The sequence below is a fragment of the Lissotriton helveticus genome, chromosome 1_1 (assembly GCF_964261635.1).
Source record: "Lissotriton helveticus chromosome 1_1, aLisHel1.1, whole genome shotgun sequence".
Taxonomy (NCBI): domain Eukaryota; kingdom Metazoa; phylum Chordata; class Amphibia; order Caudata; family Salamandridae; genus Lissotriton; species Lissotriton helveticus.
The window spans coordinates 1374475529-1374491417 of record NC_136057.1 but is presented as its reverse complement, the minus strand read 5'-3'; the positions used below and the strand labels follow the sequence as shown (position 1 = coordinate 1374491417).

Here is a 15889-nt window from a genome sequence, read left to right as displayed (position 1 = left end):
CACTGTCTATGAACCCATCCCTAGGGAGGTCGTTATATTGAGATGTGGACTAGACAGGTAAATTACGGTAGCATTTGCTTGCTACGTAATGATAGATTTATGAAGAGACCGGAAGGCAGACATGCAGAGCAGGATTAAGAAGCAGGTTTATCAGGCGAAGCCTTGAAAAAGTGGTAAACAAGGCATCACTCCTGTGATTGGTCAGATTGAAAACACGTCTTTACTCAGGATTAAGACATGCGGACCAAGGAGAGACAATAGATCAGGCTGGATGCTGTGATGCGTGTAGGAACAAATTCCTATGAAAAACATAAAAGACGTATGGCCCAAGGAACAGTGGTGTCGAACAGGGCCATTAAGATGTAGTAAGACAAGCAATCAATCTCTACTGATGATTAATAATACGCATTTGAGGACACAGTCCCTAACTAGGGATGGTCAAAAGTATGTATATATACGGGATGATCAAAATGTATGCACATTCAGGGTGATCAAAAGAATACTCGACGACGAGAGCACTCAGAAGCTCATGCTGGCGGCCGCGTGTGTATTGTGATGCCATAGTCAAGCGGTCCTAGCATTGAAAGCGGTCCTGATATTCGGCGATACACATCGGCCACTTGGTCTGATTCCCTGTCAAACGTCTCACAACATGTATATTCATGGATGGCAAAAAATGAAGTACACATATTATAATGTCAAGAATGTTGAATACTTGTCTGTAACAAGCTGACTGCGGATGAAATGGGCAAATATGATGTATTATTGTGATGTACTCGCTGAATCACTATCAATACTAAGAGTAAGGAGGATTCATAATACATGATATCTACTCTGGGGGGAGCCGCAAATGGCTGGGTCATATCCTTTGTCGGTGTCGTCAGAGCTGGATCCATGCAATTTCATCGTTCAGCCCCACAGTGTCGCATTTTAGTTTAAAAATCCATTTCTGTTCTTTGATGAACAGGTAATGAGAAATGTCGCTGATATGTGGGGGAATGAATGGCTGTTCAAGGACTAACCACACCATGTTGTCAGCAGAGTGTTTAATTGTCAGAAAATGGTTTGTGAGACGGGTGGCATGTTTGTTACGCCTAATGGTACTTTTATGTTCTTGGATTCTCAGTTTCACCTTCCTCATCGTCATGCCTACATAGAGAAGGGAACAAGGACAGGTGATTAAGTAAATCACCCTCTCGCTGTTGCAGTTGGTATGACGTTTTAACAACCATGGGCGTGGCTTGCCAATATCAACTGTGTATGTTTTTTTAGTCTGCGGGCACACTGAGCAATTGCCACATGGATGGTGGCCTTGAACCGGTGCCTTAGTGAAGAAATCATGTAAACGGGCTTCTAACAACCATCGAGAGGCGTTACTAGCACCACCTGTCACCAAACCACCGTTGGAGAATTTGACTTTCGTCACTACCTTCAGTACAGCTTCGACCATGGTACAGAAAATCATCCGAAGGAATTGGCGGATATTAAACACAGTTGGAGACAATATTCCATTTCCACTCTTCTCGTTCAGAAGAAGCTCAAATTTGAGAGATGAGTTAGTACACACCAGACCTCGGTCCACACCATCAGAATCTATTCCAACATTGTGGAATCTTCCACCGGTTCAAGGCCACCATCCATGTGGCAATTGCTCAGTGTGCCCGCAGACTAAAAAAAAACACTCACAGTTGATATTGGCACGCCACGCCCATGGTTGTTAAAACGTCATACCAACTGCAACAGCGAGAGGGTGATTTACTTAATCACCTGTCCTTGTTCCCTTCGCTATGTAGGCATGACGATGAGGAAGGTGAAACTGAGAATCCAAGAACATTAAAGTACCATTAGGCGTAACAAACAGGCCACCCGTCTCACAAACCATTTTCTGACAATGAAACACTCTGCTGACGACATGGTGTGGTTAGTCCTTGAACAGCCATTCATTCCCCCACATATCAGCGACATTTCTCATTACCTGTTCATCAAAGAACAGAAATGGATTTTTAAACTAAAATGCGACACTGTGGGGCTCAATGATGAAATTGCATGGATCCAGCTCTGACGACACCGACAAAGGATATGACCTAGCCATTTGCGGCTCCCCCCCAGAGTATATATCATGTATTATGAATCCTCCTTACTCTTAGTATTGATAGTGATTCAGCGAGTACATCACATTAATACATCATATTTGCCCATTTCATCCACAGTCGGCTTGTTACAGACAAAGTATTCAACATTCTTGACATTATAATATGTGTACTACATTTTTTGCCATCCATGAATATACATGTTGTGAGACGTTTGACAGGGAATCAGACCAAGTGGCCGATGTGCATTGCCGAATATCAGGACCGCTTTCAATGCTAGGACCGCTTGACTATGGCATCACAATACACACGCGGCCGCCAGCATGAGCTTCTGAGTGCTCTCGTCGTCGAGAGTATTCTTTTGATCACCCTGAATGTGCATACATTTTGATCATCCCGTATATATACATACTTTTGACCATCCCTAGTTAGGGACTGTGTCCTCAAATGCGTATTATTAATCATCAGTAGAGATTGATTGCTTGTCTTCCTACATCTTAATGGCCCTGTTCGACACCACTGTTCCTTGGGCCATATGTGTTTTATGTTTTTCATAGGAATTTGTTCCTACACGCATCACGGCATCCAGCCTGATCTATTGTCTCTCCTTGGTCCGCATGTCTTAATCCTGAGTAAAGACGTGTTTTCAATCTGACCAATCACAGGAGTGATGCCTTGTTTACCACTTTTTCAAGGCTTCGCCTGATAAACCTGCTTATTAATCCTGCTCTGCATGTCTGCCTTCCGGTCTCTTCATAAATCTATCATTACGTAGCAAATGCTACCGTAATTCACCTGTCTAGTCCGCATCTCAATATAACGACCTCCCTGGGGATGGTTTCATAGATAGTGCTGTATATGTAAGCTCATAAACTCACCATTATGTAATAAACGCTATCTTTATTCACTCAGATGGTTCCCTTTCTGGTCCGCATGTCAAAATCGTGATCTTTCAAGGGATTAGTTTACAGACATTTCCGGTTGTGAAAGTGCATTTCCGGGCGCCGGTTCTAGCTACGAACCAATCACTACACATATATCACGCTTCCCTTCTGGTCTGCATTCTTTTAATTTAAACCGGACCTAGTCGCTACACTAACCACCTTCCCCTCGGCTCATAAGGCAGACCGGGGCAACGACGGACAGGTTGGTGACTCTCTTTACGGGAGATTTGCATTACCTTTTACCGTTTTCATGTTAACCAGCCCATTTCTTGTCATTCGCCGGTGTACTATGAGGTCCCGCCGTTAGCTTTTAATGACGGCTTTTCGCTACTCCTGCATTTATACCTGATTGCTCAAACATGCGGAATGCTTCGATACTATCTCGGCACCTAGTATCATAATTTTAAGAAAACATGTGCCGATCTGCGATGCAAAGGCTATTTTCATCCGTCTTTTTCCTTTTTGCATTGGTACGTGTTAACAGGCGATGTTAAACCTTTTTCCATCCTTTTCGTACTACTCTATGCCGACATGTTTAGCTTTGCATTACATAGGGATAGTACCACTCAGCAGATCACGATTTGTCACAACTTTGAGATGTCTCGTAAAGATCATGACACAACTACAGTTTGGAATGCTGGAATTTCCATTTTTTACTGCTTATTGCCGATCCAAGATGCACCACTCCATATAGTGGATGAGCGAGGGAGTCTCAATAGATGATTATGAATTACACATTCCATTTCCCTCCACCTCTCTTTTCCTAGAGCGGGGCCCCTTCAACCTGAGCGAGTGCCAGGCGAGGTGAAGCCACCACCATACAATTGATGGGTGAGTTGTTTTAACTAATACATGTTGAATGCTGATTCACACACGAACAAATGTTTCTAAAATGTTTATATTTGTTTTGATGTGTGTTTATCTTCACAGGAGAGTTCTTATCACAATGATATGAGACCACCACACAATAATCACTGACTGGTAGGTCTATATTATTTCTTTCACCGTTGCAGTAGTGTATAATACATAGGTCCTGAAGAAAGCCTTGTTAGGCTGAAACATTTTGACCAATTCTCTCTACAACTGATAGTAATATTTGTTTCACATACTATCATCACTTTGTTTTTAACCTTGCCGTTATGTTGACCCCCCTTAATAAAGTTGCACTTTGGCATTACAACAGGCATTTTTAATATCACATTCCTACACTTTCACCCACCTCTTGAGCACTGCAACTTTCTTTTCCTTTCAGACCACCAACACATCCTGCTGGCTATCTCATATACTGGTGGATCTCACACTAGATTTCCTCTGCACATGCCTAAGAGAGGTAACTAGTAGATACCAGTTTCCAACAGAAACCCAGATGATGAGATTCCGTCAATGGGCGGGCTGATGGGTACACTTTCACACTTCTTTTTGATTTCATTGTTGTTTCTCTCTCCTGATAATGACTACTTCTTCCACACTACATCTGAGTGCAGAGTATGTTCGTAGTCTTTTCCAGACCCTTAGCATCCCCTGTATAACAGAGATACCCCTACTACAGAACTGGAGTTACAGGACCGAAACTACTCATTCCCAGCTCGACTGAAGATTGTGTATGAAAAGAAGACGCACTTCTTTGAGAGCCCCACGGACGTGGAGGAATGGCTGGAAGTAATGGGTATTGATGGCAGCCAGGATGCTACCCGGGACACGTCCACTGATGGCTCGAGGAGGGGCTCGGGACAGGCCGACAGGGACACCCCTGCCCCGGGAAGAAGATCAGAGCGACGCTACCCGTCCCGGGAGCAACAGAGAGAAGACCAGTTGGTAGTCATCGATATGGTGGGCAACTTTCGCGAAGACCAGGAGAAAATCAACACAGACACAGACGATAGCACGATTCACTACGACTCGGAACACAGTGTGGTCTTGTTCCCTACCGTCACGCCTAGGGCGGCAGATGATTTGCTGGACAATTAACAAGATGCAGGGCCCGACCTGCAAAGGACTGAGTACTTGCGGACTTTTGATATCCTTTTGGTGATAAGTGGATGTTTCTTGTGACTGTGGCGCACAGGGAGGTACCGGGGGGCTGGGGAACTGTACTTACCCTGATTGTAGGGGGTGGGGGTCGGGGCGGGCTCGCTTCTCCGTAGCGTGAAATCCAAGGGTGGGGCCGCCCTGGCTGGCTGCACCCCAATAGGTTCATATACCCCTTTTTCAAGGACCTCCAGACGGTAACTAGGAATATATTCCCGAAAAGAAGGCTCCTGGGCCGGCTTACCGTAGAGCCAGCGGCACCCGGTTTGGCAGTTAAGATGATTAGTGCAGCGCTAGCCCCCCCCCCCCCACTGGCGAAAGCAATTGTGTTTGGATTATTAGGTTCATGATTTTTCTGTTCGGCTCAGCATTGTTACTTTGCTGCGCCAAGTTAGTTCTGTTCAGGGAAGGGAATGTAGCGGTCTCCTGGTTGACTCTCACAATATGCATTAGGAATGTCCTACTAACGCTCCGAGATCAGATTGAAGGGGATAATGGCTGAAGTAGCAGGATCCTATAGATTTACCACCTGGAATGTGCGTGGGATTGGTGCGATTCAGAAAAGGCACCGGATACATGCGTTTTTACTGAGGCAACACGCGCAGATCACATTTTTGCAGGAATCCCACCTAACAGCATTAGAAGCTCAGACACTGAGAAAGAGATGGAGGGGCACTATATATTCCACATCCTATCCTGCCTTTTCCAGGGGGGCGACCATCTGGGTTTGGCATGGGATGCCCTTTGTAGAGATAGAAAGGAGGGTGGATGATCAAGGGAGGTACATCATGGTGAAAGGCACGTTAGATGGCACATTGTTAGTTATTGGCAGTATATACGCCCCGAACTTTGACCAAGAGATATTTCTGGGTAAGGTGAGTCGAGCATTGTCGGATTGGATTGATGTTCCCTGGATCCTGGGAGGTGACTGGAACATGATGCTGGACATGAGTCTGGATAGGTCGCACCCCCCTTTACAAATGGCTGGGGTAACAAAGTTGACTGAGGTGTTTGCGGCTTGGGTTGCGGGATGGGGGCTAGTTGATGCATGGCGAGAGTTACATCCGACTCACAAGAAGTATTCTTACTATTCCCCTGTACATAACTTACATACACAGATAGATAGATTTCTATGCTCCAGTTCCCTAATGCCGAGGGCGGGTACCATGGATTACCTAGCCAAAACTTTCTCTGATCACAGACCACTTATACTTGACCTCCTCTGGGGCAGAGTACCGTTCCCGGTGCCCACCTGGAGACTTAACCCACTACTCTTGGAAGATGGCCCATTTCGAACATCCCTGTCCGATACTTTATACAGTTATTTTCTCAAACTGGGATTCCGCAACGTCCAATCTGGTGGTATAGGATGCCATGAAAGTGGTAGTACGGGGTGCCGCCATTGGGCAGTTGGTGGGGGCCCGGCAAGAAATCCACAAGAAACTCTGTGAAGTAGAGAACCGACTGAAAAAACTTGAGAGGGAAGCAAGTATACACCCAGAGAAACAAGGTGACCCACAGGCAGGGAATATTGACCACGCAGAAGTTCTGGAAACGCTGAGGGTCATTGATCATAGAGAATACCTACGCCGGCAACATGCCGAAGCGGACAGGTCGGGTACCCTAATGGCCCGTCTAGTGCGAGATCGTCCGGACACTCCGGTGATTACCCGAATACGCGATGGATCGGGCAGCATAGTCCACACAAAGACCGGGATCAACAGGGCATTCTACGCCCACTTGCATGCATTATACTCCCCTTTCCCCATGGAGGACCCACGACGAGTGGCGGAGTTCCTCCATGATATACCTTTTCCGACCCTATCTGAGGCTGTCCAGAAAGAAGTTGATAGCCCCATAACACAACCGGAAATTCGGGCCGCCATACGGTCCCTTAATCGAAACAAGACGCCAGGACTGGATGGGCTACCAGTAGAGTTTTATCAGACCAACTCCGATGCCCTAGTACCTGTCCTAGAAAAGGTATATAAGGCGACGTTTGAGGAGGGTCGATTGCCCATATCAACGATGCAAGCCCTGGTCATATCCATACCCAAGCCGGGGAGGGACACACTCGAATTGACTAACAATGCTCTCAACGGAGTACAAGATCCTCAGTAGGACCATTGCCTTACGGATTCAACCCCATCTCTCTGCTTTGGTTCACCCGGACCAATGTGGTTTTCTCCCGGGAAGGAGCACATCCCAGAACACGCGTCGACTCCATGCCCTTATAACTGCCACACCACAGGAATATCCTCAGGCAGGCTGTATAGCACTGGACCTGAAACAGGCGTTCGACTCTCTGTCATGGACGTTTATGTTCGAAACATTGCGGCGCTTTGGCTTCCCAGATTCCTTGTTGAAATGGGTAAGACTACTATACACAGACCCCTCGGCTCGTGCACGTACAGGTCGGTACATTTGGGACAGCTACCCAATATAGACAGGCACCCGGCAGGGTTGTCCCCTATCTCCGATTTTGTTTGTGTTAGCACTGGAGCCTTTAGCCATAACTCTACGGCCCCATGGGGAACAGAGAAGTATTTCAATAGGGGGTACACATCACCTAATATCCATATATGCAGATGACATCTTGCTGTACTTTCGTGACCTTGAAGAGGACCCTTCGGATATAGAGCATGTCTTTAGCCTATTTGAAGAGGTATCCGGCTTAGCCATTAACCTGGGAAAGTCCACTGGTTTCTATTTTGGAGACCTACCACACCCTCCTTCTCCAATTTGGGAGATACCAGATCCCAGTGGCCCAGACTACGTTCAAATACCTGGGCATACGAGAGTATAGACTGCCAGAGGACCAGATCGAGGCCAATGTCAGAAGAGCTATCACTAGCCTCCGCAGCAGTGTGGGATTTTGGACGTCCTTGCCCCTATCCATCATGGGTAGGATCGCCATATCGTAGATGGTCCTGCTCCCCCGCATGCTATATTATTTCGTTAATCTGCCAGTCATTCTCCCACAACAGATATTTAACACATTGAATACGATCCTGATAAGTCTTATCTGGGGTACTGGACGCAGACGTATCAGTCTCAGAAAACACCAACTGGGGACTAGATCGGGAGGCCTAGGGGTGCCTGACCTTAGAGGGTATTACTACGCCAGTCAGCTCCAGTGGCTTGCACGATGGGTAGCGGGTAGGAACCTACACGAAATCGACTTCACAACAGACCGGCTAGCGCGGGGAGAATTGCACTCCTTGTTGTTGCCTAGGGGCAGGCTCCCCCCGGATTGCCACCCCCTCTTGAGCACGGCCCTGATGTGCTGGAGGAAGGAGCTGGCGTACACTTCAACCACAGTGCCCTTTGAGGAACACATCCCCCTGTTAGGCATCCCGACAACTCAGAGCAGACTTACACAGTATAGACTACGACCCTGGGTAGAAGCTGGGGTGGAAGATGTGGGCGCCTTCTTTGGGGATGACACTCTGATGGATCACGATTCCTTTCTGCAGGCCACGGGTGCTCCCCAGAGAATGTACCTGCTACACGCTGCGGTATCCCACTACATACGACGCACCTGGGCTCCTCAGAGACTTCGACCTACGAGACACAAATTGGTCCACTTGCTATACCTCATGGGAGCGGGAGGCCACCTAGTATGATGGCTATATATGGGGATCAGGGAACATGCAGCGATCCCACTCACCACACTTAGAGACACGTGGGAATAGGACACGGGAGAGGTGATGCCAGAAAAGGTTTGGCAGATGGTCTTGAGCATCCCAGGAGGGTGTCGAGGAACGTTAAATTTAAATTCATACAGGTCATGGTGCTTCACAGGGCGTACCTTACCCCACAGAGATTACACTGAATGTTCCCTGATTCCCCCCACTGCTGTCCACGCTGCAAAGCGGATGAAGCTGGCTTTCTCCATATGTTGTGGGCATGTCCGCAACTGAGTAGTTACTGGGGAGGGATTTGCCAGATACTACGTACAGTAACTTCCCTGCCGGTCCCAGAAGATGCCCTATATTGTTTGGTGGGATCCCGTAAACGTTGTAAGCAACAAAAAGCTAAATTGAAGTTTCTAGACCTGGCCCTGTTACTAGCAATAAGAGTTATAACGATGAGGTGGAAGTCACCCAGACCACCCAGAGTATCCATGTGGCAGTCTGATATGATAAAATGGGGCAGGGCAGAGGGCACAGTGTTGAGACGGGAAGAGGAGAGGGGACAAAGGAAGCATCCCATGTCGCAGGACTGGGAAGTCATGCTGTTAGAACTGGAGGGGACGGAGATGGCAATATCGCAGGTAGATGGAATGTGAATGGAAGAATAACACATGGTTTGTAGGTATGTGCTTCACTCTCTCTAATCATCAACCCTACCCGGAGCCCGATCACCACAACCAAACTCCTAAATTACGACCTAAACTAGGGGCCCAATGCTTCACGTTCTGCAGTATCAACTGTAGGTCGCTACCGCAGCACAAATTTGATATTTTTCATCTCCTATTTGACAACAAACCCAGTGCTCTATTTTTAACGGAAACTTGGCTGCACGAAAGTGCGGGTCCTGATATAGCCACGGCTCTCCCACCTAACTATGCCATAGTTAGGAAAGATCGCAAAGGTCAAGTGGGCGGGGGAATTGCTATTATCTTCAATAGAGACTTTACATGCACGTTTGAACCCGTTAATATCCCAGACTGTGAAGCGGCGTCGTTCAAATTGACCCTGACCCCCAACTTTACAGTCTCAGGCATCCTAATATACAGACCTCCTGGGAATGCCAATTCGTGGGCAGCAAACCTGGCTAATTTCATCACTCCTTTCCATCTCTCCTCTAAAAACTTTTCCCTTTTGGGAGATTTAAATCTACATTTTGACGACCCTGCTAATGTGACTTGCAACAATTTAATGGATGACCTAGTAGCATTGAATCTAACACTACTCAACTCTGGGCCTACTCACAGGGCAGGACACTTGTTGGACCCTATCTTTTCCAATATCCCTGAACTGAAATGGCTAAATACGTCCCCTACTAGCTGGTCAGACCATTGCCTTGTTCAATTCTGTCTAAAACTGCCACTACCCTCGAAACCAAACAACCCCTGCCCCATATCTTCCATGAGAAATTGGAAGAGGCTAGATGTTGAAAAATTTAATAATACACTAGCCATACTTCCCCCGACCTTTGGCCATGATATGGAAAGTATAGCCACATCCACTCACGCTTGAAAAGGCCAGTGAGAACTGCCTCCCCCTCTCTCGTCTAAAGAGTAACATCCACCGTCCCCCAGCACCATGGTTCAATGAAAATCTAAAAATTGAAAAATCAAAATGTAAAGTTCTAGAAAGGAAGTGGCGCAAAGACTATGCTCATGACAAAAAAGTGGCATACCACAAAGCCAGAAATGAGTATCACTCTGCATGTGCCAAAGCGCGTGCCTCCTATGTGGCAAAGGCCATTGACACGGCGCCAAACAAGGCAAGAACGCTGTTTAATACAGTCAAAGACCTTGCCGGCGCAAACACGGCTGCTATAACTCGCCCTCTGGATAAAACAAAATGCCAAGCCCTTGCGTCTTTCTTTACCGATAAAATTGAAAAAATCATCTCCGACATCACCAGGAACACCCCTGGTCATGATCCTAGTGAGGAAATGCCCCTGCGGTCAACAAACTCTAATACCCTTGACCACTGGCCCCAATTCACCCTGGAATCATTGAAATCCACTCTTAAAACTGTCAAATCTGGTTCCCCCTGCGATCCATTACCCGCCTCTGTTTTCAGACAACTGGATGACCCAGCTTTAACCGTCATTGCGGAAAGCCTTAATTCCTCCCTTCAGCTCTCCATAGTACCATCAATCTGGAAACATGCGATGGTATGCCCACTTTTGAAAAAACACTCTGCAGACCCGGAATTACCTGCAAACTACCGACCCATTTCACTCCTCCCCATTTTTTCAAAATTACTTGAAAGACACATCCACTCTGCCCTCACTCTCTTCACCGAAGAAAATTCGCTCCTCCACCCGTCTCAGTCAGGCTTCAGAGCGGGTTTTTCCACCGAAACTGCTCTGCTGGGAGTAACCGAAACCATCAGGAAGCTCCTTGATGATGGCCAGACAGTCGCACTCATTCTGCTTGATTTGAGTGCGGCATTCGATACCATCTCCCACGCCAAACTCCTGGCCACGCTTGAGAGAAACGGTATACAGGGCAAAGCGCTCAAATGGATTGAGTCTTTCTTGTCCCAGAGAACCTTTCAGATCTCATCCCCCATCGCCTGTTCGGACACGTTTAGTACCCTGCACGGTGTACCCCAGGGTTCCATTCTAAGCCCTCTGTTTTTCAATTTGTACCTTAGACCCCTGGCAGATTTGGCAGACAGGGCGGGACTCACCCTGATGACATATGCTGACGACTCTCAGATCGTCTTCTCACTGTCAGAGTCCAAACCAACGGCTCCATCCATCCTTAAATTAGGGCTAGGAAAAATCTTTAGCTGGATGTCTACAAACCAGCTGAAGCTGAACGGTGAAAAAACTGAAATCCTCCTCTTGGGGAAAAATAAACATCTATGGAATGCCTCCCATTGGCCCACGGAGCTAGGCAATATCCCCATCCCTGCTACTCACGTTAGAAATCTTGGGGTCACCATCGATAATACTCTTTCGATGAAACTTCAAGCTAACAAAGTAGTAGGCATCTGCCTCACCATCTTGAAATGGTTGAGAAAAATCCTCTGGATGCTGCCCCCTGCAACACAAAAGACCGTAGTCAATACCTTAATTACATCTCGGCTTGACTACGGCAACATTCTCTATCTGGGTTCGAATCAAGCAGTCATCAAACGCTTACAGCTAGTCCAAAACTCGGCTGCAAGATTACTCTGTAAAATTCCTAAAACGGCTAGTGTGTCCAAACATTTGAAGGACCTACATTGGCTCAGGGTAGAGAACCGGATCAGGTTCAAAGCCCTGAGCTACATGTTTAGGATAAAATCCGGCACAGCACCCAAGTATCTTCTATCCTTAGCGACCCCCTACACCCCGGGCAGAGAACTGCGTTCTCTTACCGCAGCAAACTTTTCGACCCCGAGATTCAAACTGGCAAGAATAGGAGGTAGATCTTTTTCTGTATTAGGGCCCTCCTTGTGGAACAAACTTCCCCCTAATATCCGAAAGGAAGAAAATTACGCCAGTTTCAGAAAGAATATAAAGACCTGGCTCTTCCAGAAATAAATCCCCATGCTTCACCGTTTCCCCTGTTCATAGAAGAATCATCGGCGCCGGGAAACCCTTTTTGGGTAGCTGTGCGCCATACAAATGAAAAAAAAATAATAAATAAATAAATAGGGGAACAAAAGCCCGCAGACGCACAGGTGTAGTTTCTGTAAACTTATTATACGCTGAGGTAGTCTTATATCATTAGAACGGAGGGTTACATTCTGGACTTATCATGAGACGTACGGGGCTAGGGTGGGAGTTATGGGGAGGGAGGATCTCGGGGGTTTGATCCTTTACGTTGTTGGTTGCTAGATTGGATGATAATAAGCTGTACTGTGTAAAATGCACATGCATGCGCTTCCATAGAAAAGTATGTTGGGAAAGAGTATGGTATTCTGCACTTCTGTTATCTTTTATTTACGACATTTACACCACGCTGTAATTATAAATAACCGACATGTTTGGTTGGGGAGAAAACGAGAAAAAGACTGTACTGCGTAATAAGTGTAAATGATTTGATGATGATACTACTGTACAGTTGCGAATAAAGAGTTTAAAAACAAAAAAATGTTTCTGTATATTTTTAAGGGGAAAGAAATAGTGTTGCAAGCATACCTCCTAGAGCAAGGACCCTCACTAAGCAAACAAAAGGGTGCCACGTGAATTCAATTTGTTTCTAACAAACTCTAAGTAAATATAGCCGCGTATGTGAATTTATCATTACTAATTTATACTTCTGGCAATGGAAAAAGCCTTATTTGTTGCAACAACATTTTAGCAACATCACTTTCCAAAATTACTTTTGATCAGGATATCTTTTTATGATCTTGTAATGTGATGGATGGATAGATTGAGGCCTAGCATATCCCTAAAACTAATATTGGATTGAAGAATAACACAGCACATTATTGATCTTCCTAATAGTTAATTCATCAAGACCAAAAGTATTGATACATTTCATCACCACCTTTTGATCCCCTATTGAGAGAAGAAACTACTAGGAGATCATCTCTGTCTTATCATCTGCTTTTTGTACAGCTATATTTTAAAACGCACACTGGACACCCCCTTTTTTTAAATCTACTGTATCTTTTCCATATTTTAGGCTAACATTAGTCATCATCATCATCATCATCAGTTCAACTTTATTCGGCTTCCAATGAAAAGCATAAAAGTTACATTTACACAATTAAGCATACACTTTAAAAAGTAGGCATAACAGGTCAGGTTCCGTAAATTCATGGGTAAATAAGAGTATAAAAACCGCTTAAAAACCATTCATAGTAGTATATTATTATCCAAGTCAGTTTCAGTCCAGACTTTTTCTGTATCTTATTGAATGTTTTAAGAACCCTAAAATCAACGGTATGCAATCGGGTTTTAACAGTTGCAGGTAAAACAACGCTGGGCGTGTCTGTGTAAAATTGAGGTTTTTTTAAAGAGATTTTAAAAACAGTCTGCAGGGGGCCACAGAAAAATCACAGAAAAGGACAAAGTGTAGCAGATCCTGTGGAGACAGGTTGTCGCAGCCACAGGGTGCTAGCACCTGTCCTTTAAGGCTCCCTTTAGGTACTGCCAGTAAGAGGTGGAAATAGTCCAATCTAAACCTTACTAGCAGGATTCTTTCGTGCATTGAGAGAGGCCATGCAAGGTACTGCTCCATTCCTGGGGAGGTTTTAAGCATTAGGTGTCTACGCACTCCAGATTTTTGGAGTTCCTGCTCCTCCCGCTTAATCTGCTGACACACTAGATAGGATCCCTTTACAAAGGCCACATCTTCATTAGTTATACACTCTGGAGTTAAAAAAAGATCCGGGCATCCCAGCTCGTTGAAAGAGCTCTTTAGGTATTTGGCCCAAGGTATTGCAGACATATGGTCCAGTTTCAGCAAATCCCTGTAGATTTTGTGTGTGAGACCGAGATCTTTGTTCAGCCTGCTTTTTAGCCAGAAGAGCAGGGGGCGCAATCCAATAGTGTCGCTGATATATTGAACACCAGTTTCTCCATGAATGGAGAAATGTGATGTCCCTTGTGGGACCCCAGCAGATGTTTTAAGAAAATATTTTCAGCCACCTGTATACCTTCAACTCTGGCGTACCCCCACAGCTCACTCCCGTATGTGGCTATGGCGACGCTCCTGGCTTGATAAATTTTAACATTAGTGATGTGATTGTTATGGGTAATATGTTTTGTGAAAGGAACTATACCAGGGATTATATTTGGAAATATCTGCTTGAGTTGGCTCAGTTGGTTGGCTTTTTGTTGCACAAAATTGTTGTCCTGTCCCTTTTAGAAAAAAAACTTTTTCCAGAAAAAAATATTCTGCAAAAAAGATTTTTATACATAAATGTTCTCCCACAAGTTAAATTAACAAATCTTTGCAGATTTGTTAAATTGTTACACTTATAAACTTCACAAAACTTTTCATATACAAATCTTTGTATAGACATTTTGGCTTCTATGATGGTGAAGACGCAAAGTGGCACCTCTTTATGATGTTTAGGCCTAAAATGTGTCGATTACTCTTTCTACCCCCCCCAAAGACTGGGAATTTTCTGAGCATGTGAATCAACTGACAGTGCAGAATGTTTGTTGGATCTAAGTTGCTCCTGCGTGTACATAATCTGGTGTCATGGATTCCTCTCTTTTGCCTTGACCTTCCTGTGGAAGAACACTTCTCTTTCATGCAGTTGCTTGCTGCTCTGAGAGTCTCGCCTTCCTCTGCAGGAGTGCTGGTTGGTAACAAGTCTGACCTTGATGGGCGAAGAGTCGTGGGGCGCCAACAGGCGGAGGAGTGGGCAGCACAGCATAGCATGGAGTATATCGAAACCTCTGCAGTGAGTATTGTTGAGGGAGAACATCTCCAGGCAGCAGCTGTAATGTATCCTGTGATTAATGCATTCCATTTCCCAAGTGCTTTCTCTTCCTCCCTCTCTTTATTTCTTTAGATAGTGGACCGCTTTCTCATTCTGTTTAAATTGGGCTGTGCCTCTGTTGTGCAATGAGACCGCACAAGTCTGTATACTGTACCTACATCACTTAAGGAGGCAGCCTCTTCACTTTGTGTTAAAAGCAAAGTCAATCTGTTGCACTCAGTTTCCACTCTCTCCATCCTAAAGAGACATTCTTCGCTTCACACTGGGTTACTGAGGTAGTCATTCTGTTGCTCCCACTCTAAAGAACAGCGTTGTTGTAGCCAGTTGTCGAGACAGGGCTCATACAATCAGTTCCCTTTTAAGATGGTGGCTTTATCTCATTTCAGCTACAAGAGAGGGCCTCTTTCTTACTTTGGATTAAATGGGAAGTCTCACTCTACGCAACACCACTCACTTAAATGAATGGTCCTCCTCCACCTCTCATATATTCAGTTCATTTTTGTTACTCTGGCTACCTTTCTGTCCTAAAAATACATACATATATATATATATATATATGGCTATTTAAGGCTGATAAAGTGCTACAGACCCACCCTGTCTGCCTATTTTCCGGCCTGCTAAATTGTATAGAGCCATTCCACAAAGATCTGGGTGGCAACATTTGGCATGTGCTCCCTTAAGATTACCCCAATGCTTGGAGCAAATTTCTTTTTTTTTTGTTAAATAATTTTTTATTACGTTTTCAGAAAAA

General features: G+C 45.4%; 1 protein-coding gene across 1 annotated transcript in view; it reads left to right on the top strand.

Moving 5' to 3' along the window:
• IFT27 (intraflagellar transport 27) overlaps positions 1-15889 on the top strand; it is a 153875-nt gene that overhangs the window by 115916 nt on the left and 22070 nt on the right. The window contains exon 6 of the mRNA XM_078657759.1: positions 14990-15099. Within this exon, the coding sequence (XP_078513885.1) occupies positions 14990-15099 (110 nt within the window). The remainder of the gene's footprint in view (positions 1-14989; positions 15100-15889) is intronic.